Raw genomic sequence first — 23,472 nt, 5'->3', positions numbered from 1 at the left:
CGTACCACCACCTCTACCCAGACCTTCAAAACCGACCTGAAATCTCTTCTCTTCCAAAGACACTTCCAGAACTAATGCACCCCTTTTCATGTCCCTCAAGGAAGTGCTTTCATTATTGTAAATTTGTAATCTACGCCCGTACAATCTTCGTCCTATTGTGTTTTTTTTGTGACTGCCGTCTATTGGTTTTTTTTGTTTTTTTTTACCTTTTCTTGTTTCTCATTTGTTTCTGTAACGGGTAAATATGTAATATTCTCCTTATGTAACATAATTTGTTCTATTGTGAAGCGCTCTAACACCTTTGGGTGAAGTCTTCGCTATATAAAAATACATTAAATAAATAAACCCCTGGCCCTTCACTGAACGAGCCCCCTCCTTACTGGACCCCTGGCCCTCCACTGAATGAGCCCCCTCCTTACTGGACCCCTGGTCCTCCACTGAACGAGCACCCTCCTCATTGGACCCCTGGCCCTTCACTGAACAAGCCCCCTCCTTACTGGACCCCTGGCCCGTCACTGAACAAGCCCCCTCCTTACTGGACCCCTGGCCCTTCACTGAACAAGCCCCCTCCTTACTGGACCCCAGGCCCTTCACTGAACAAGCCCCCTCCTTACTGGACCCCTGGCCCTTCACTGAACAAGCCCCCTCCTTACTGGACCCCTGGCCCTTCACTGAACAAGCCCCCTCCTTACTGGACCCCTGGCCCTCCACTGAACAAGCCACCATCCTCATTGGCCCCCCTGGCCCTCCAATGAACGAGCCACCCTCCTCATTGGACCCCTGGCCCTCCACTAAATGAGCCCCCTCCCTACGGGACTCCTGGCCCTCCACTGAATGAGCCACCCTCCTCACCTAACCCCCAAATGAACGGGTCCCTCCTCATTGAACCACCTGGCCCTCCACTGAATGAGCCACTCTCCTCCACTACCCCCCACTGAGTGAGCCCCCCTCCCCCCTTGGATCCATGGCTTTCCACTGAGCAAGCCCCCTCCTCCTTGGACCCCTGGCCCTCCACTAAATGAGCCCCCTCCTCCTTGGATCCCTGGCGCTCCACTGAACGACCCACCCTCCTCATTGGATCCCTGGCCCTCCAACGAACGAGCCACCCTCCTCATTGGACCCTTGATCCTCCAATGAACGAGCCCTCTCCTCATAGGACCCTTGGTCCTCTACTGAACGAGCCCTCTCCTCATGGGACCCCTGGCCCTCCACTGAATGAGCCCCTCCTTATGGGACACCTGGCACTCCAATGAACGAGAAACCCTCATCATGGGACCCCTGGCCCTCCACTGAATGAGCCCCCTCCTTATGGGACACCTGGCACTCCAATGAACGGGAAACCCTCATCACGGGACCCCTGCCCCTCCACTGAATGAGCCCCTCCTCCTTGGACCCCTGGCCATCCACTGAACGAACCACCCTCCTCATTGGCCCCTGGCCCTCCAATAAACAAGCCACCCTCCTCATTGGACCCCTCTCCCTCCAATGAACGAGTCCCCTCCTCATTGGACCCCTGGCCCTCCACTGAACCAACCACCCTCCTTACTGGACCCTTAGCCCTCCAATGAATGAGCCTCTCCTTACTGGACCCCTTTCCCTCCACTGAACGAGCCCCCTCCTCTTTGGACCCCCGGTCCACCAATGAACAAGCCCCCTCCTCTTCTGCCTCCACTGAAGGAGTTACCCTCCTCCAATGACCTTATTCGGCGAGCGCTGCTCCTCTGTTGAACCCCCGATGACTAAGACCAGTTTTTTAAGTGGGCCCCCACCAGGTCTGAGCACCGACAGTTTTCTAAAGGGGGCCTCGAAAAGGGCTCTGTTTTGCGCCCTGGCACAAGCGGTCCGTTTTTTCTCCGGACTGCAGTGACCGCGGCACATCTATGTGCTCTGCTAACACTGCTCACTTCTCACTAGTGGAGAAGTTATGACCGGTGAGGGTCGTAGGGGAAGAGAAATCTTTTAAAGAGTCCTTTACTCTCTGGATTTCCCTTCTCTTTTTGAAACTCAGGAGCAGCAACATTGCTGTGGTGTCACCAGGGCTTTAAGTGGAAGCTTTTTCAATATTATATACAAGCCATAGTTTCTGCTTATTTATCTTATGCAACTAGCAACCATTGACCAAGACAATAGTCCAGACTTGTTGTAGGTATAATATTACTTGTTCTGTCATAAATCTGGATGCAATGACAAACAGCACAATACAAGTCGGGCGGCACACTCTGCTAAACATAGGTTTTTAGCTTATGTGTTTTAAGCCACTCCCTTGATTAGTGACCATGCCCCTTTGAGAGACCCCCCAATTTTGTCATCCCACTGAAAGCCCTGACTAAGACAGAGATTTGAAGAGTTTTTGGCGAGAGTTGGAGACCGTTTTTGGGGAGAGAGTTAGTTTTTGGAGAGATTTTTTTGAGATATTTGGTAAGAGAAAGAGTTTTGGAGAACTGGACAGAGTTTTTGGAGATATATTGGAGAGAGAGAGTTTTTGGCGAGAGTTGGAGAGAGCTTTGGCGATAGTTGGAGAGACTTTTTTGAGAGAGTTGGAGAGAGAGTTTTTGAAGAGAGTTGGAGAGAGTTTTGGGGAGAAGTTTTGAAGAGAGTCTAAGAGCGTTTCGGAGAGAGTTAGAGAATTTTGGAGAGAGAGAGAGAGGAGGGTTTTGAAGAGATTTTGGAGAGAGTTGCAGGGAGAGGGTTTTTAGAGATATTTGGAGAGAGAGAAATAGTGTTTTGGAGAGGGAGAGAGTGTTTTGGAAATAGTGAGGAGCTTTTGAAGAGTTCTTTTAGATATTTGGAGAGCGAGATTTGGAGAGAGTTTTGGACAAAGTTTTTGGATGAGGAGGAGAGAGAGTTTTGGAGAGAGAGATGGGGGTTGGACAGTTTTTGGAGAGTTTTGGGAGATATTTTGAGAGAGTTTTGGGTAGAGTGGCGTTCTTGGAGAGATTTGGAGAAAGTTCTGGAGAGTTTTGGGACAAAGATGGATAGAGAGTTTTTGGAGAGAGTTGGGGAGAGAGAGAGCTTTGAATAGAGTTTTGGGGAGAGGTTTTCGAGAGAGTTTTAGAGTTTTTGGAGTGAGTTGGAAAGGGGTTTTGGAGAGAGATTGGTGTTTTGGAGAGAGTTTGAGAGAGAGGGGAAGAACGATGTTTTTTGAGAGCGTTGGAGAGTTTTTTAAAAAGTTTTTGGAGGGAGTTGGAGAGCGAGAGTTTGAGAGTTTTTGGAGAGAGGTAGAGCGAGTTTTGGAAAGAGGTAGAAAGTTTTGGAGAGAGTTTTTAGAGGTATTTGGAGAGAGAGTTTTGGGGAGAGATGAGTTTTTGGAGAACGTTAGAAAGTTAGAGAGAGCTTTGGGATGTAGGAGAGAGAGTTTTGGGAAGAGGTTTTGGAGAGAGTTGGAGAGAGTTTTTGGGGAGAGATTGGGGTTTTGTTTTGGAGAGAGAGAGAGTTTGGGATAGTTTCTAGAGCAGGATGGAGAGCGATTTTTTTGGGGAGAGAACGTTTTTGGAGGGAGTGGGTTTTGGAGAGAGTTTTTTGAGAGAGTTGGCGAGAGAGGGAGTTTTGGAGAGCGGTTTTGTAGAGAGTTGGCAAGAGTTTTGGAGTGAGGGAGTTTTAGAAAGCGTTGGAGAGAGAGTTTAGGAGAGAGGTCTGGAGAGAGCTTGAGTGAGTGAGTTGTTGGACTCCATGGTCTCGCCCAGCGTTTGTTCCAGACTTCCACGACACAGAGCCGCGCGCCAGATCTCAGCCTACAAAGACAGCTTCCTGCTTTGTCTGTAGTGAATGTCATCTGCGAGAAAGGGGAGACAGCAGACGTGTCCAGCGCACAATGCACTCCGTAGTCAATGCCCTTCATTACTGCTCAAGGCTTTAACACCTCATGGAAAGGATTCGAAATACAATTGACAATACACAAATCATGATCAATGCCGTGGTGTTTGAGGAGGAAGAGGAGGGGGGGGGTATATATGCCTTAGATTGCTAAATTTGCTAGATGTGTGGAGAAAATGTACATTGCGATTGGAAGCAGCGAGCATTTCCGCGCGGCGCTATGAGTCTGTGCGCTATGCACGCGCACAGTAATGACCGTCCGGCCTTCACCAGAGACTTCCGTGGTAGGACCTGAGCAGGGCTTTGGCTGTTTCTGGCACCTACTTCACCAGACAGAAGAGTTAGACCCATTTTTCTTCAAAAGAAACCGGTCACATTTCATTTTTTGTTTTATTTGTGCCGAATTCGAGGCCTCTGTGAGGCTCCGCAGAGCGCCTCGAGGTCGCCCCGGCGGTCCTTGCAGTGAAGTATGGGAGGAGCCCATGGGAGGTGGGACAACTCTCACCCAAAAGAGGGCATCTTCACCCAACACCTCTGCCCAAGTCTGGATGTGACCTGGATAGGTGGGGGAGGGGCAGGGCTCCCATTTCTTGCCTACACCCTGTCAGGACACAGCAGCGTTGGCTGAGGCTTCTGCTCATACCAAAGCCCCTCTGTGAGGCACAACCGAGCCATCCCTTCAGCTGCTGCCACCCGTCCTCCCCGTTCCACCCCAAGCCAGCACTCCTCACCCATTCACTCAAGATCAGACATTCAAACAGTTCTCAAAGAGCGCCGGGACTTTGGACGTGAAAGTTTCTAACCTTCGCCTTCTCTACCTCTTTCTCTTCCCTCCCTTTTCCCCCTTGTCTCCCCCCTCCACCCAGACCGTTAGTTTTTCACAAAAGGATAGTAAAGCTCTAAATATATCTTGCATTGCAGTGTGTTGTTACTACTCCGCCATCTTACTGTTCTTTACGTCCCCAGAGTGGTTTCTTGAAGGGTCACCGAGTCCTCACTACAGCTGCGGTGCTGGGGTAGCAGTCAGACCTATCCGCGTTGAGTTTTTGTGTCGTGTGTGAAGGGTCCTCTGAGTAATTTACTCCTGCATTGCATGGATGGGACAAGGCTCTGCTAGCAGTCAGTCCTAACTGCATTTAGTTTTGCTGTCGTATGTGAAGGGTCCACTGAGTATATTACTCCTGCAGTGCACGGATGGGAGAAGGCGCTGGTAGCAGTCAGACCGATCAGCGGTGAGTTTTGGTGTCGTGCGTGAAGACTCCACTGAGTAATTTACTCCTGCATTGCATGGATGGGACAAGGCTCTGCTAGCAGTCAGTCCTAACTGCATTTAGTTTTGCTGTTGTATGTGAAGGGTCCACTGAGTATATTACTCCTGCAGTGCACGGATGGGAGAAGGCGCTGGTAGCAGTCAGACCGATCAGCGGTGAGTTTTGGTGTCGTGCGTGAAGACTCCACTGAGTAATTTACTCCTGCAGTGCATAGATGGGAGAAGGCGCTGGTAGCACACAGACCTATCGGTGTTGAATTTTGGTGTCATACATGAAGGTTCCACCAAGTCATTTACTCCTGTGGTACATGGGTGAGAGAAGGCGCTGATAGTAGTCAGACCTATCAGCGTTGCGTTTTGGTATCTGAAAGAGACGATTAGTTATGAATTCCTTACCTTCGAATTACCCCTAGGAGTCAGACTGGATCCGGAGAATTTTTCTTCAGCAGTACCCCTGCGTGTCGGTAGATGGCGTTGGTCGACTCCGCATTCGTCGTTGGCGTCGCGATCGCCGGAATGACATCACGGTATCTACTTAGACACTGCACCTGTGCACTGACATCACTTCTTTCTATTTCCACGCCAGCCAGTGCAGATACGGAGAGAGCTGTACCCGTAGTCACTTTTTAACTAACACTTTTTTGACTTTTGTCGACATCTTTTTTGATTCGTTCGATTCCTGGTGCACGTAGGGATGTCCCATTGTCGGGCGGCTTAAAACCTAGTTACTCCTGTCACAAGTTGATATCGGTCACGGACCCGCACCTTTTGTGCCTCTGGTGCCTGGAGGGCAACCACGACCTGAAGTCGTGCTCAGACTGCTTTGCGGGAGCGGTCCCGAAACCTTCTGGAGCCCTTGCAGTCAGCTCTATGCCGCTCGAGGTCCCGGTCAAGAGGAAGGTCGCGGCACCGGTCTTGGAGTCACCACCATCACTCCTCATCGAAGTTTTCGTCTTCGGGTAAGTCGAAGCACAAGAAGAAGTCCAAGAAGCACAGTCGCTCTTCGCCTTCTCCCCTTCCGTCGGCAGGCGCAACGTGGGACGCGGAAGGTACTCGTCCTCCGGCTCCACCTGCAGAGCCTGCTGGGATGGCTCTGAGCTTTCCTCTCTTCCTAGGGAGCCGGAGCATCCCCTGCCCAACTTCATGCATTTTACGAAGCTCTCCACTCCATCTTTGGGCAGCCCGACTCCACCGGCCCACCTTTGGGCCCCGCAAATTCGGCTGGGGGCTCTAGGCCTTCGATGCCGGCAGCCCTGGCCTCGGCACCACAGGGCCACTAGGGATCCAGGCCTGGATCCAGATCAGTGCCGGTCGACCTCACATCACCTCCTCTTGCACCGATACCTCTGACGACACCTCCGCCACTTCCAATGCCAGTTGTGTCCCTGGCAGGTGTCGACCTCGGCCTCCCCCTGGCTCGGACACGGAACCGGATCGGCGTTGACCGACGCCGGTACTGGCGCCGACCGGTACTTATGCACCACTGTTCTACCCTGGCGTTCCCTATTGCCCTGAGTGGCAGCCAGAGGAGGGTGAGGAGGACTGGGAAGGTTCTGTTGACCCTTTGGCAGATCAGCTCGAGAAGCCAGACTGGAGAGAGGAGTTGGGGGAAGGCAGTGGTCTGGATTCCTCCCCAGATCTTGGCATGCTTTCTCCCCCTACCGTGGCCACGGAGGAGGGAGCCTCCTATGCTGTGGTGTTGTATGGGGCGGCTGAGGCCTTGGGCCTTGAGCTTCCTACGGTGGCTGTCAGGACTGACCTCCTGACTGAGGTGCTTCAGCCGGCAGCAGCCTCTTTGGAGCCCCTGCTGCCGTTCAATTAGGCCCTCACAGACATCCTTCTGGGCACTTGGTCCAAGCCCAGCACAGGGGCTCTTGTGGATAGGATGATTGCCCAACGCCACTGCTCAGCCCCAGGAGACCCAATTTTCCTCTACAACACCCTACCCAGAGATCTTGGTGATCCAAGCCTCCTCCTCAAAACGCGCATTCTCTTCTGCTCCCCCAGATAGGGAATACAAGAAGCTGGAACATCTTGGGAAGAAGATGTTTTCTTCCGCCAGCTCAGGACTGCGGTTGGTGAATACCGCATGTTTCTTAGGCCATTACACCCACTCTGTGTGGGAGATGGTTGTGCAAGTGCTGCCGCAGTGCCTGGAGGAGGCCCAGGACACACATTCTTGTGGGGTCACAGATGGGAGAGACACAGCAAAGTTTGCCACCTGATGTGGACTGGACACTGCCGACTCACTGGGTTGAACGATTTCGGTCAGTGGCCCTAAGGCGCTACGCCTGGCTGAGATCCACTGCCTTTCTGGGGATGTCCCATCAACTCTTTTGGACATGCCCTTTGATGGCCGTCTCCTGTTTGGCGGCAAGGTGGACAGTGCGCTCGAGTGCTTCAAGCACTCTAAAGCTGTGGCCAGATCCTTGGGCCTCGCTGCCACCTCTTGTCCTGTGCAGTCTGCCTTTTGGCCCTTTTGTGGCTACGGAAGGGGTGCCCCAACATCTTCCACCGAGGGCCATAGGCCGGCGCAAGCTACCCAGCCTTTGTCCGGCCAGGGACGTGGGACCCAACGCTGTGGGTCTGGGGGCCAGCGGGTGGGTCAGTCCACCAGTGCTCCCTCTGCAGCAGCTTCTAAGCCTTCCTAGTTCGACCTTTCAGGGACACCAGTTGCCAGTGGACGGCAGGATCTGCCATCTCCTCCCCCACTGGCACAACATTAGGTCAGACAGGTGGGTTTTGCAGATAATCCGAAGGGGCTACTTCCTCCCCTTCGAGACTACCCCTCCCTCCAGGTCACCAACACTCCATTGATGTCAGAGGATCACTTGGCCCTTCTCTGTCATGAAGTTACGGCTCTTGGCCAAGGGAGCTATTGAGCGAGTCACTGTACCAGAAGTAGGTCATAGTTGTTATGCCCACTACTTCCTGGTGCCCAAGAAGAACAAAGGCCTGCGTCCTATCTTGGATCTCCGGGATGTCAACCACTTCCTCCGTAAGGAGAAGTTCAAAATGTTGACATTGGCTCGGGTCCGGTCTGCCCTCTACCATGGAGACTGGATGGTAGTGTTGGACTTGCAGGACACTTACTTCCACATTTCAGTCCTGCCAGCACACATGGGTTACCTACTGTTCACTGTAGGCCACAAGCATTTTCAGTTCACTATGCTCCCCTTCGGCCTTACAAGCGCCCTTCAGGTGTTCACAAAAGTGATGGCGGTGGTTGCAGCTCATCTGCGCAGATCAGGGGTTCCAGTCTTCCCCTATCTCGATGACTGGCTTTTGAAGGCGTGCTTGCCTCAGGCTGTCATCTCCCACCTCCAGACTACGGCCGACCTCCTGCATTTGCTGGGGTTCTCCATCAACGTGCCAAAGTCACACCTGACCCCCTCTCAGAAGCTCCTTTTCATCGGAACAGTTCTGGATACAGTGCAGTTTCGGGAATATCCTCCCCAACAGGGAGTCCAGGATATTCGGGCTACGAGTCAGATCTTTCAGCCTCTATCCCAGGTTTCGGTCAGAATGACCCTGAGGCTGCTGGGCCTCATGGCCTCCTGTATCCTGCTTGTGGACCATGCCAGGTGGCATATGCGGGCTCTGCAGTGGGACCTGAAGTTCCAGTGGGCGCAGCATCAGGGGAATCTTTCCGATGTTGTCCAGATCTCGGAGGGCACTGCACACCAATTGCAGTGGTGGCTAACAAACCAGGATTGGGTCAGCGGCAGATCCCTCTCCCTTCCCCAACCAGACTTCACAGTGGTGACAGGTGCGTCACTTCTGGGATAGGGCGGCCACATGGGAGAGGTGGAGAGCAGAGGCCTCTGGTCTCCGGTGGAGTCCGGCTCCACATCAACCTGTTGTAGCTCCGAACGATTCGTCTTGCACTGAAAGCATTCTTTCCTTCTGTCCAAGGAAGAGTAGTGCAGGTTTTCACGCACACCACCACCATGTGGTACTGCAACAAACAGGGTCCACAACCCCACCCTGCCCTATGTCAAGAGGCTCTCCGCCTCTGGACGTGGCTGGAACATCGGGGCAGAGTCATTGCATTCCTATTAAGAGATCGACCTTACAGATGCTGAAGACAGGTCGAGTAGGCCACGTTTTAGTGTGAACTGGTTAAGGTCACCCAGATGGAGATTTGTTTCGTTCCTTGCTTCCACTGGGTCTGAAGCCATTCCGTCCATCCCACAGTCGGCGGAGCTCTTCGAGGAAGGGTGTGTGAGGAGGTCCCCCGAGAGGGCTCCATTTCTTCTTGCTCTGTAGACTCTTGGCTCGGCCTGGGAAGTCCCTCCTTTAGTTGAGGGTCACTGAGGGGTGTTTTGCTTTTGATTTGGAAGCTTCCTATTGATAGTGAAGAATGGACGATGTCTCTCGCTGGAGCGCTGCAAAGAACTGTTGGAGAAGAGTTTGAGGATGTTTGGAGGGCCTAGAGCCTCCAAGGTTGTGCGTCTGATGAGGCCAGAAGGTTTCTGTTGAGTCCGTGCGTTGATGGAGCTCCGGTCTGGTTGTGTATTACGATACTCAGTTTGGGGTGTAAGGGTGCTGCCGGCAGCTTGCCTCTGAGTGGCTGTCACAGTCAGGGAGGCCTCCTTTGTCCGTGATGGGTGTCACGAAGCTGATGGGGTTGGAGTGTGCTTTACGCTTGTTTTGGTGCTGGTGGGTCACAGAATGTACTGCCCACCTCGGAGAGGTCTTGGGTTGGGAGTGTGGGTCCGTGAGGGGGTGGGTGTAGTGTGGCATTGCACCCTGTGGGCTCCCTGTTGCCTTTGATGCTGTTATTGATCATGTAGGGTGTATGTTTCCCTCCATGTCCCTTCGAGGCACCTGTTTTGAGTCTTCAGATCAGAGGCGAAGGTTGGATGGGATTCCAGAGCCGGGTGGGTTTCCAGGGGGGGGCGGGTGGTGGGTCCATTGCGTGATGTGTTGGTCACTCTTTAGGGTGGGGTTCTTGTATTTACTATCAGGCGACCTGGGCTAATGTGGCACCAAGGGTGTGGCCGCTGAATAGCTGGACCTGGTGACCATCTGGTGAAGGTTAAACCTCAATGTGTGTGAGGAGGTAGGAGTTATGGTGAGGGATTGGAGGTAGGATTTTCTCTGAGGAGAAAGGAGGCACATCCGTTGCCTTTAGTGGTCGTAGGGGCTGTAGGACCGGGGCAGGAGCGCACTTCTGTCGCTTGCGTCCAGTTGATCAGTGTGGCTAGTAGGTACAGAAAGGACGTGGTGATGAATAAAGGGCTGAAAGAGGGTGGGCCTGGGGCAGCGGAGAGCATCCTGCGCCCCTCTAACACTGCTTTCCTCTTTCCATCTCTGCAGCATGGACGTCCAAGGGGACTACGAGCCCTGCGACGCCTCCGGGTTCATCAAGATCAACGCAGTCAGGTGAGTCACCTGGGAAGGTGGAGCGCCTGTGTGAGCCCCTGACACCCCCAGAGCGGAGCGCCTGTGTGAGCCCCTGACACCCCCAGAGCGGAGCGCCTGTGTGAGCCCCTGACACCCCCAGAACGGAGCGCCTGTGTGAGCCCCAGACACCCCCAGAACGGAGCGCCTGTGTGAGCCCCAGACACCCCCAGAATGGAGCGCCTGTGTGAGCCCCGGACATCCCCAGAACGGAGCGCCTGTGTGAGCCCCCGACACCCCCAGAACGGAGCGCCTGTGTGACCAACAGACCCCCCAGAATGGTATGCGCAAGTACACTGTAAGCCCCCGACACCCCAGAATGGATCGCCTGTGTGAGCCCCAGACACCCCCACGATGGTATGCGCAAGTACACTGTGAGCCCCCGACACCCCCAGAATGGAGCACCTGTGTGAGCCACAGACACCCCTAGAATGGTATGCGCAAGTACACTGTGATCCCCCGACACCCCCAGAATGGATCGCCTGTGTGATCCCCCGACACCCCCGGAAAGGAGTGCCTGTGTGAGCCCCTGACATCCCCAGAACGGAGCGCCTGTGTGAGCCCCCGACACCCCCAGCCCCCGACACCCCCAGAACGGAGCGCCTGTGTGAACCCCCAACATCCCCAGAAGGTAGCGCCAGTGTGAGCCCCCGACATCCCCAGAAGGGAGCGCCAGTGTGAGCCCCCGACATCCCCAGAAGGGAGCACCTGTGTGAGCCCCAGACATCCCCAGAACGGACCGCCTGGGTGAGCAACAGACCCCCCCCCCCCCCAGAATGGTATGCGCAAGTACACTGTGAGCCCCCGACACCCCAGAATGGATCGCCTGTGTGAGCCCCAGACACCCCCAGGATGGTATGCGCAATTGCACTGTGAGCCCCCGACACCCCAGAATGGAGAGTCTGTGTGAGCCCCAGACACCCCCAGAAAGGTATGCACAAGTACACTGTGAGCCCCGACACCCCAGAAGGGAGCGCCTGTGTGAGCCCCAGATACCCCCAGAACAGAGCGCTTGTGTGAGCCCCAGATACCCCCAGAATATAGCACCTGTGTGAGCCACAAACACCCCCCAGAATGGTATGCGCAAGTACACTGTGAGCCTCCGACACCCCAGAATGGATCGCCTGTGTGAGCCCCTGACACCCCCAGAATGGTATGCGCAAGTACACTGTGAGGCCCAGACACCTCCAGAATGGACCACCCGTGTTAGGCCCCAACACCCCAACATGGAGCGCCTGTGTGAGTCCCTGACACCCCCAAAATGGAGCGCCTGTGTGAGCTCCTGATACCCCCAAAACGGAGCACCTGTGTGAGCCCCAGACACCCCCAGGATGGTATGCGCAAGTACTGTGAGCCCCGACACCCCACAATGGAGCGCCTGTGTGAGCCCCAGACACCCCCAAAATGGTACACTGTGAGGCCCAGACACCTCCAGAATGGACCAACCGTGTTAGACCCCAACATGGAGCACCTGTGTGAGCCCCAGACACCCCCAAAATGGAGCGCCTGTGTGAGCCCCAGACACCCCTAGAATGGAGCGCCTGTATGAGCCCCAGACACCCCCAGAACAGAGCGCCTGTGTGAGCCACACACACCCCCATAATGGAGCTTCTGTGTGAGCCCCAGACACCCCTAGAATGGAGCACCTGTGTGAGCCCTAGGCACCCCCAGAATGGTATGCGCAAGTACACTGTGAGGCCCAGACACCTCAAGAATGGACCACCCGTGTTAGGCCCCAACATGGAGCGTCTGTGGGAGCCCCAGACACCCCCAGAATGGAGCGCATGTGTGAGCCCCAGAAACCCCCAGCATGGTATGCTCAAGTACACTGTGAGCCCCATACACCCCCAAAATGGATCGCCTGTGTGAGCCCCAGACACTCCCAGAATGGTATGCGCAAGTACACTGTGAGCCCCAGACACCCCCCCAGAATGGAGCACCTGTGTGAGCCACAGACACCCCTAGAATGGTATGCGCAAGTACACTGTGAGCCCCCGACACGTCCAGAATGGACCACCCGTGTTGTGCACCAACATCCCAAAATGGAGCGCCCATATGAGCCCCAGACACCCCCAGAATGGAGCACCTGTGTGAGCCCCAGACACCTCTAGAATGGTATGCGCAAGTACACTGTGAGCCCCCGACACCCCCAGAATGGATAGCCTGTGTGAGCCCCCGACACCCCCAGAATGGATCGCCTGTGTGAGCCCCCGACACCCACAGAATGGTATGCGCAAGTACACTGTGATCCCCAGACACCCCAGAATGGATCACCTGTGTGATCCCCAGACACCCCAGAATGGGGCGCCTGTGTGAGCCCCCGATGCCCCCAGAATGGTATGCGCAAGAACACTGAGCACCTGGAACCCCAAAATGGAGCGCCGGTGTGAGCCCCAGACGCCTCCAGAATGGTATGCGCAAATACACTGTGAGCCCCCGACACCTCCAGAATGGACCACCTGTGTTAGGCCCCAACACCCCAAATTGGAGCGATTGATTGAGCCCCAGAAACCCCCCAGAATGGGTTGCCTGTGTGAGCCCCCGACACCTCCAGAATGGTATGGACAAGTACACTGTGAGCCCCCGACACCCCCAGAATGGAGCGCCTGTGTGAGCCCCAGACACCCCCAGAATGGAGCGCCTGGGTGAGCCCCCGACACCCCAGAATGGTATGCACAAGTACACTGTGAGCCCCGTCACCCCAGAATGGACCACCCGTGTTAGGCACCAACACCTCAAAACAGAGCACCTGTGTGAGCCCCCAACACCCATAGTAGAAGCGTAGAGTGAGCCCCCAACACCCATAGTAGAAGCGTAGAGTGAGCCCAGCACCCATAGTAGAAGCGTAGAGTGAGCCCAGCACCCATAGTAGATGTTAGAAGGGAGCTCTCAACACCCACAGTAGAAGGGAAGAGGAACCCCAACACTCACAGTAGAAGTGAAGAGTGAGCCCCAATACCCATAGGAGAAGCAAAGAGTGAGACCCCAACACCCATAGTAGAAAGCTGAGAGTGAGCCCCAAACACTCATAGTAGAAGCAAAGAGTGAAACCCCAAAACCTATAGTAGAAGCAAAGACTGAGCCTCTAATACCCATAGTAGAAGCTAAGGGTGATCCCCCAAATCCCATAATAGAAGCAAAGAGTGAGCCCCCAACACCTTTAGTAGAAGCGAAGCGTGAGCCTCCAGTACCTTAAGCGAAGGATGAAGCCCCATCACCGATATTAGAAGTGAAGAGTGAGCCCTCAACACCCATAGTAGAAGCAATGAATTAGCTCTCAACACCCTTAGTAGGAGCAAACAGTGAACCCCTACCACCCAAAAGTAGAAGCGAAGAGTGAGCCCTCAACACCCATAAAAGAAGCGAAGAGTGAGCCCCCAACACCCTTAGTAGAAGCAAAGGGTGAGCCCCCAACACCCATAATAGAAGCAAAGAGTGAGCCCCCAACACCCATAGCAGAAGCAAAGGGTGAAGCCCCAACACCCATTGTAGAAGCAAAGAGTGAGCCTTCAACACCGATAGTACAAGCAAAGGGTGAGCCCCCAACACCCATAGAAGTGAAGAGTGAGCCCCCAACACCCATAGTAGTAACAGAGGAACCTCAACAATCATAGTGGAAGGGAAGGGTGAGACCTCAAAGCCTATAGTAGAAGTGAAGAGTGAGGCCCCAAAACCTATGTTAGAAGTGAAGAGTGAGCCCCCAACACACATACCTCACACGCTCTAGAGTGCACCACCTCCACATTCTGCACACGCTCTACAAAGCACTGCCTCCACATTCTGCACCCACTCTGCAGTGCACTGCCTCCATATGCTACAAACACTCTGTAGCACACTGCCTGCACATTCTGGGCATGCTCTACAGAGCACTGCCTCCACATTCTGCACCCACTCTGCAGTGCACTGCCTCCATATGCTGCAAACACTCTGTAGGACACTGCCTGCACATTCTGGGCACGTTCTACAGAGCACTGCCTCCACATTCTGCACACATACTAGAGCGCACTGCCTCCATATTTTGCACAGGCTTTACAGTGCACTGTCTTCACCGTCCTTGCATGCTGAACAGTGCACGGCCTCCATATTCTGTGCACAATCAATGCACACTCTAAAGCACACTGCCTCCACATTCAGCCCACTCTCTACATAGCACTGCCTCCACATTTTAAGCACACTCTTGCACGCATTGCCTCCACATTCAGTGCCCGCTCTACAGAGCACCTCCGCAACATTCTGTGCACACTTTAGAGCACACTTCCTCCACATCCTGCGCATACTCTACAGAGCACTGCCTTTACATTCTGTGCACACTCTAGCGCATATTGCTTCCACATTCAGTGCACGCTCTAAAATGCCTTGCGTTCACATACAGCACCCACTCTACAGAGCACTGTCTTCACATTCTGCACACACTCTAGCGTGCACTTCCTCCATATTCATACCTGCACTACAGGCTAATAACGAAAGTATACCACCTTCACAGTGCACCGCCTCCACATTCTGCAAACGCTCTCTAACGCACTGCCTACACATTCTGCACACAATCCACAGTGCCCCGCATCCACATTCAACACACGCTCCACTGTGCATGTCTCTAAATACTGCTCACACTCTACAGCACACTGCCTCCACTTTCGGTGCACATTCTACAGTGCTCCACCTCCACATTCTGAACATGCTGTACAGTGCATCTCCTCCACATTCTGCAGTCACTCAGAAGCACACTGCTTACACATTCAGCGCACTTTCAGCACACACTTGAAAGCACACTGCCTCCACAGTCAGCGCACCCTCTACAGAGCACACCCTCCACATTCTGCGCACACTCTAGCGCGCACTCCCTCCACATTCTGCACAAACTTTAGAATGCACTGCCTCCACATTCAGCACACCCTCTACAGAGCACTGACTCCATATTCTGCACACAATCTAGAGCACACTGCCTCCACATTTTGTAAATGCTCTACAGTGTACTGCCTCCATCTACTGTGCATGCTGTACAGCGCACTACCTCTACATTCGGCACACGCTCTACAGAGCACTGCCTCCACATTCTGTGCTCACTCTAGCACGCATTGCCTCCACATTCAGTGCCCTCTCTATTGAGCACTGCCTCCACATTCAGCACACTCCCTGCAGAGCACTATCTCCACATTCTGCACACACTCTAGAGCGCACTGACTCCACATTTTGTGCATGCTCTACGGCACAATGCCTTCACATTCAACGCACCCTCTACAGAGCACTGTCTCCACATTCTGCGCACACTTTGCAGTGCGCTGCCTTACCATTCTGTACACGCTCTAGAGTGCACTGCTTCCACATTCTGTGGACACTCTACAGAGCACTGCTTCCACATTCTGAACACATACTAGAGTGCACTGACTCCCCATTTTGTGCGCCCTTTACAGAGCACTGCCTCCACCTTCATGCTGTACAGTGCACTGCCTCCACATTCTGCGCACCCTCTACAGAGCACGGTCTCCACATTCTGCACACACTCTACGGACCACTGTCTCCACATTTTGCGCACCCTCTACAGCGCACTGCCTCCACATTCTGCGCACTCTATAGCAAACTGCCTCCACATTCTTAACATGCTCTAGAGCATACTCTCCCCATTTTGCACACGCTCTACAGTGTACTGCCTCCACATTCTGCGTGCGCTGTATAGCAAACTGCTTCCACATTCTGTGCACACTCCACAGCGCACTGCTTCCACATTTTGCGCATGCTCTACAGCACACTGCCTCCACATTCTGTGCACGCTCTACAGAGCACTGCCTCCACATACAATGCTAAGCCTCGATGTCCTGTGCATGCTGTGCAGCACACAGAGCACTGCTTCCACATTCTGAACACATACTAGAGTGCACTGACTCCACATTTTGTGTGCCCTTTACAGAGCATTGCCTCCACCTTCATGCTGTACAGTGCACTGCCTCCACATTCTGCGCACCCTCTACAGAGCATGGTCTCCACATTCTGCACACACTCTACGGACCACTGTCTCCACATTTTGCGCACCCTCTACAGCGCACTGCCTCCACATTCTGCGCACTCTATAGCAAACTGCCTCCACATTTTGCACATGCTCTACAGCACACCGCCTCCATATTCTGCACACACTGTACAGCTCACTGCCTCCACATTCTGTGCACGCTCTATAACAAACTGCCTCCACATTCGTAACCTGCTCTAGAGCATACTGTCGTCACATTCTTCACACGCTGTACAGTGTACTGCCTCCACATTTTGCGCATGCTCTACAGCGTGCTTCCTCCATTCCTTGCATGCTCTACATCTCACTGCCTCCACATTTTGAGCATGCTCTACAGTGCACTGCCTCCACAGTCGGTGCACGCTCTACAGTGCACGATATCCACATTCTGCTCATGCTGTACACAGCACTGCCTCCACATTCTGTGCATACTCTACAGTACACTGCCTCCACATGCTGCACATGCTCTACAGAGCACCGCCGCCACATTCTGTACATAGTCTAGAGCACACTGCCGTCATATTCAGCGAGCGTTCTAGAGTGCACTGCCTCCACATTCTGCACATATTCTACAGTGCACTGCCTCCATATTTTGGCCAATCTCTTCAACATACTGCCTCTATATTCTGTACATGCACTAAGGTATACTGCCTCCACACAATGTGCATGGTCTACAGCGCACTGCGTCCACATTCTGTGCACGCTGTACATTGCACTGCCTTGACCTGCTGCATACGCTGTACAGCGCAAAGCCTCCACATTCTACACATGCTCTGCATAGCACTGTCTCCACATTCTGCACATGCGCTACAGAGCACTGCCTCCACATTCTGTGCATGCTCTACCGAGCACCACCTCCAAATTCTGCGTGCATTCTAGAGCACACTTCCTCCACATGCTGCACACACACTAGGGTGCACTACCCCCACATTCTGTGCAAGCTCTACAGAGCACTACCTCCACATTCTGTGCTTGCTCTACAAAACACCACCTCCACGTTCTGCACATGCTGTAGAGGGCAGTTCCTCCAAAATCTGCGCACACTCTAGATCTTACCGCCTCCACATTCTTCACATGCTGTACAGTGAATCTCTCCACTTTCTGCTCATGCTGTACAGCGCACTGCCTCCACATTCTGTGCACGCTCTATAGAGCTCCTCCTCAGCATTCTGTACACACTCAACAGCGCACTGCCTCTACATTCTGCACACACTTTACAGCCCACTACCTCCACATTCTGCACACACTCTAGAGAGAACTTCCTCCACATTCTGTGCATACTCTAGAGCGCACTTCCTCCACATTCTTTACACAAGCTCTACAGAGCAGCACCTCCAAATTCTGCGCACACTCTAGATGCACTTCCTCCACATCCTGCACACACTCTAGAACACACTGCCTCCACATTCAGTGCATGCTCTACAGAGCACTGCCTCCACTTTCTGCACACATACTAGAGCTCACTGCCTCCATATTTTGCACACACTTTACAGTGCACTGTCTTCACCATCCTTGCATGCTGAACAGCGCACTGCCTCCATATTCCCTGCACATTCAGCGCGCACACTAAAGCGCACTGCCTCCACATTCAGCACACTCTCTACATAGCACTGCCTCCACAATCAGTGCCCGCTCTACAGAGCACCTCCTCCACACTTTTGAGCACACTTCCACTACATTCTGCGCACCCTCTGCAGTGCACTGCCTCCACTTTCCGTGTATTCTGTACAGCGCATGCCCACACATTCTGCGAACACAGTACAGAGCACTGTCTCCACATTTTGCACACCCTCTGGAGCGCTATGCCTCCACATTCTGCACCCCTCAAACAGCGCACTGCCTCCACATTTGTTGCACTACGGAGCTGTGTTCAATGCTCCAGGGGGGGTTTTAATTGATTTAACTTATCTGTTGACAGTGCGCTTTTGCACGTTTCCCTGATACTCGTGACTACTTTCCATTACCAGGTCAGCGCTCTAGTCCCGACGTTGCCACGCCTGCCCGGTCACGCTCATTCGGCTTCATAAGAACCGATGATGCGACCGCGCTGCGGACACGTGCAGCGGGCACACCGCTGACACGCTGAAGGTGCGCCTAAGGCATGCCCGTCTGTGCCCGTCTGTGCCTGGCTGGGACCAGGGGCCAGGACCCTGCCGGTTTAATCAGAGAAAACTATACCTATACCATTAATGAACTTAAGAGTTCTAGAGGGTCTTCAATTAGTGTCTACACTCTATGCCTCCAGATGGCTTTACTAAAGAATGCCAATTCTGCCCGTTTAAATTTTGTCCTGTGTTCAAAGCTTCTGCAGACCCCCTTATTACAGAGGCCGTCAGAATGTTGCTTCTTAACTGTTGCTCACTATTTAAGCACGCAGTAGAAATCCACCTACTGTTAGATGAAGAACACCCGGATATCCTTTTTCTGACTGAGACTTGGGGTTTGAATTACAGAGGCTTGATAGGGAAAAAGGGAGAGGAGGCAGATTAGCCATTATTCATAAAGACAAATTTGGCTGCCGCACCACCTTGAATCCTCGACAAGATTGCGAAAGTCTTTTTTTTACTATGGGTATATCCCATGTCAACACTTTCTCAGACATCTTAGTGTATCGCCCCCCCAGGCCTCCCGGGCAATTTTTGCAAAGCACTTCCCGATACTGTTGCAGGATTGGCCAGCTCTCTCCCCAACTTTACCCTCCTTGGGGATCTCAACCTACATTTTGATGAGGCCTCAGTCTCATCTGCTTCGGAGGTTATAGAAGGGCTAGAGATGCTTCAACTTAATAGGCCTACCCACAATAAAGGCCATACACTGGACCCTATTTTTTTCCAATGCCTCTAGTTTATTGGTGAATGATCCCACCCCTCTACCCTGGTCCGACCACTCCCTCATTCCTTTTACTTGGACAGCGCAAGGCGCTCCCCTGCTAGCCGAAAAAAAGCATCAGGCTTGTACGCCCCTGGGCAAAATTGTCGACTGAATCATGGACAACCATTTTGGAGGACACCATCCCCTCCATATATTCTAACCCAGTAACTGCTGATGACAAACTCAACGACTGGTTAAAATCATCGCTCGACTTGACTCTGCCTGAGAGACGCACTCTCAATAAAACAGAAGCCCACCATCATCTCTGGTATACGCCAAAACTGCGGGAACGTAGGCAGGCTAGTGAGGAGCTAGAGAGGAGCTGGAGGAAAGATCCTACAGCTGCTAATGAAATGAAATATAGACTTGGAATAGGGACCGATGAGCTGGAAATAAAAGCAGCCGAATCTGTTTACTATGAAAAGAGAATTACTTCAGCAGCAAACTATCCCCGTGAAATTTTTAGAAATACCAAATCACTTTTTACTCCTCCCCTCCCCCCCCCTATTGTTATCGCAGATATTCCTCTACGGTGCTATTTAATTGCTAATACAAACTCTATACAAATCTTGTCCTGCAGCACCTGCTCCCCAGACAGAACCTCCATGAGTCCCTCCAGCCACCTGTTAGAAACAATTCCACCATTGAACTTATCCTCACTAACGGGATCCTGAGCCAATTGAAATCTGGAGCACCTACGGATGTGCCCCCCCCCACCCCCCTCAGTATTTTAAATCTAGTCTCTGAGACTGTGGCACCTGTGATTTTAGAAGTAATCCATGCTTCTCTAGGAAAGGGACTAGTACCTCCCCTTTGGAAACAGGCTATGGTTAGAGCTCTTTTTAAAAAGAAAAAAAAAAGCTTGATCCAGAGATATTAGCCAATTATCGCCCAGTTTCTTTGCTTCCAGGAGTAAGGAAAATGGTCGAAGCATTTAAATTCCACCATCTCAACATTTTTGGAAAACAATAACTGTTTTCACCCCACTCAGACGGGATTCGGATCCCAGCAGAGTGCTGAGACCGCACTTGTGGCAGTGGTGGAGATTTTTTGAATATTCTGGATAGTGGGGGCTGCGCTGCACTTATACTGCTCGACCTCAGCGCAGCCTTTGACACAGTCAACCACCAGCTACTTATTCAAAGGCTCAGGAAGGTTGGAATTGTGGGCTCCGCATTAAAATGGCTACAACCTTCTTAGAAGACCGCTCTTTTGTAGTCTTTGAAGAAGGATCTACCTTGAAGCCAATGCCTCTTAGATGTGGGGTACCTCCGGGCTTGTCCCTGAGCCCCACACATTTGGCATTCAGATCGTCACGTATGCGGATGACACTCAGTTAGTGGTGTCACTCAGTGAGGACAACTCAGCCCCAGGCCTGGCACTATGCTTGGAAAAAGTCTCCTGGTGGATGGACAATTCCTACCGGAAACTTAATGGAGCAAAGACAGAACTGATGCTCCTGGGAATCATACCACTCGGAGAATAGACGCCTCCTGGCCTAATGGTCTTGGAACACCCCCCTCTCCCAAAGCCCAAACAAGAGCTTTGGAGTGTGGGTCGATCACAACCTAGACTTTAAGGAGCAAGCACGCAAGGTAGCAGCCTGCTGCTATGGAATATGAAGAATGCGTAGAAAGATCCTCCCCTGCTTCCGCCTCCTGCTGGAAGAGTACTGGTACAGGCACTAATTGTGTCTCGCCTTGATTACGCCAACGCTCAATATCTAGGAGGCCCCCTTCCTACTATTAAAAAGTTGCAGATTGTGCAGCACGGCTACTCACTAATTCCTCAAAACGTGTTTCGGCCAAACCCTCGCTTACTGCGCTCCATTGGCTGCCGATTCATGAAAGAGTTCATTTTAAGGCGGTGTATTACTCACAAGGCCTTATCTGGCAAAGGACCACCCATTACCAGATCCATCATTCAGTCTTACCGCCCTTCCAGGTCACTTAGATCTGACAACAAGCAGTTAGCAGCAGGTCCAATAATAAAGAAAGCACGAAGTGGCGGTCGCCGCTTCGCGTACAATGCTGCAAAACTGTGGAACAACTTACCTTTGGGGATTCGCTGTGAACCGAACGCAAGCTTCTAAAGACCACCTTATTTCCTTAACTCCTTCAAACTCGAAGTGGTCTGTACTAGTGCTGGGATGCCTCTGGGTAGCCATGCGCTCTAGAAATGCCTTTTCAATTCACATTCTGCGCCCCTCAAACAGTGCACTGCCTCCACATTCTGCGTACAGTCTACAACGCACAGCCTCTACATTCTATGCACATCACCCTCTACAGCGCACTGCCTCCACATTCTGCGCACATTCAACGAACACTCTAGAGCGCACCGCCTCCACATTCAGCGCACACTCTAGAGCGCACCGCCTCCACATTCAGCGCACACTCTAGAGCGCACCGCCTCCACATTCAGCGCACACTCTAGAGCGCACTGCCTCCACATTCAGTGCACACTCTAGAGCGCACTGCCTCCACATTCTGCGCACCCTCTACAGCCCACTGCCTCCACATTCTGCGCACCCTCTACAACGCACCGCCTCCACATTCTGCACACACTCTAGAGCGCACTGCCTCCACATTCAGCGCACCCTCTACAGCCCACTGCCTCCACATTCTAAGCACCCTCTACAACGCACTGCCTCCACATTCTAAGCACACTCTAGAGCACACTCTAGAGCGCACTGCCTCCACATTCTGCGCACCCTCTACAGCCCACTGCCTCCACATTCTGCGCACCCTCTACAGCGCACTGCCTCCACATTCTGCGCACCCTCTACAGCGCACTGCCTCCACATTCTGCGCACACTCAAGCCTGCTCGTCCTCCACATGCATACCCACACTTCAGGTTAATAACTATTGATGTCACCGGGTCCTGTTTAAATGAAATGCTGTGTCCTCTTTTCATCTGTTTGCTCGTGTGAGAGAATGCGGAGGGGAGAGGGGCTTACCCTCTGCCCGTTCTCAAGATATTAATGGCACGCGCCCGCGGAATCGCGCCATGATACTCTTAACAAACAAGCCCCCCCTCGCTGGGTCCCTCGCCCCAGCTTGGCCCAAACTGAATTAACGCGCTGAATGGATGTTAATTTCCCGTTTCTTCTCTCTCTCCAATTTCCAGGCTGAGAGAACATCAGCGCCTCCTGAGCAAGGTCACCGCCGAGACAAAGTGAAGCTGCGCCGTGAATCGCGCCAGCCTACTGCCCGCGCAGACGAGGATTGCGCCCATTGTCCGCCACATTTTGCGATTGTTGTAACTTTTCTAAAGCCTTCGGGTGGGTGGGGGCCGGGCCCGCGCTCAGCCGCCGTGGAGACCAGAAGATGGGATGATGAAAAGCCTGCTGGAAAGAAAGGGCGGTTAAAGAAATAAATATACCCTTCAATTGAAACCCTTTCTGCCCCCTTGTGTGTTTGTCTCCATTATCACATGTTTGATTCAAGGAAAGCGGTTTCCTCCTCTCGGCTTCTTCATACTAAGAGCCACTGGTTTTTTAATGTCTTCGGTTTACTTTTGTTCTTTTCTTTCCGTCTGTTTGTTTCTATCTCTTCTGCTTTTCCCAGCTTTTTTTTATTCCATTTTGTATCTGCCTCCGTCGTTTTTGTTATATTCCCATCTCTGTTTCCATCTCCTCTGTTCACATCTTTTCTCCCGATTCGTTCTTTTCTTTTCTCTTCATTTATTTTCTCTTTCTATCTCTTCTTTTGTTGCCAACTCTCCTTCTCTTTCCATCTCGTCTGCTTGTTCTTCTGTTTCCAAGTCTTTTTCATGTTTCCATCTCTTCTGTTCTCATGTTTCCGTCTCTTCCTGTTTTCATGTCCTCTTCTGTTTCCATCTCTCTTCCTACTTCTCGTTGTCTCCATCTCCTGTATTCTGTTTACATCTCTTCTGCTTTCCCTCCTTTCCTTCGTCCCTCTTTCATTCTGTTTCCATCTCTCTTCTAAGTGTTCCATTTTCTGTTCAAGCTGCGTCTGTTTCCTGCTCTTCTGTCTTTTATTTTTCTATCCCTCATTCTCTTTACATCTCTGTTCTCTTTCCATCTGGTTACATTTCTTCTTCTGTGTCAATCGCCTTTCCCCCTTTCATGTCTCTTGTTCCATTTCCATC

General features: G+C 52.5%; 1 protein-coding gene across 2 annotated transcripts in view; it reads left to right on the top strand.

Annotated features, from left to right (window-relative positions):
- The window catches only part of ASS1 (argininosuccinate synthase 1), a 315,060-nt gene extending 292,304 nt beyond the window's left edge, over positions 1-22,756 (top strand). For both annotated transcript variants that reach the window (XM_085613969.1, XM_085613970.1), the window contains exons 15-16: positions 10,406-10,471; positions 22,489-22,756. In XM_085613969.1, the coding sequence (XP_085470095.1) occupies positions 10,406-10,471; positions 22,489-22,540 (118 nt within the window). In that variant the 3' untranslated portion in view covers positions 22,541-22,756. The remainder of the gene's footprint in view (positions 1-10,405; positions 10,472-22,488) is intronic.
- Positions 22,757-23,472: the final 716 nt, after the last annotated feature.

Source organism: Triturus cristatus, chromosome 1_2 (assembly GCF_964204655.1).
Source record: "Triturus cristatus chromosome 1_2, aTriCri1.1, whole genome shotgun sequence".
In the NCBI taxonomy this organism is placed as follows: domain Eukaryota; kingdom Metazoa; phylum Chordata; class Amphibia; order Caudata; family Salamandridae; genus Triturus; species Triturus cristatus.
This window is presented reverse-complemented; position numbering and strand designations above follow the sequence as displayed.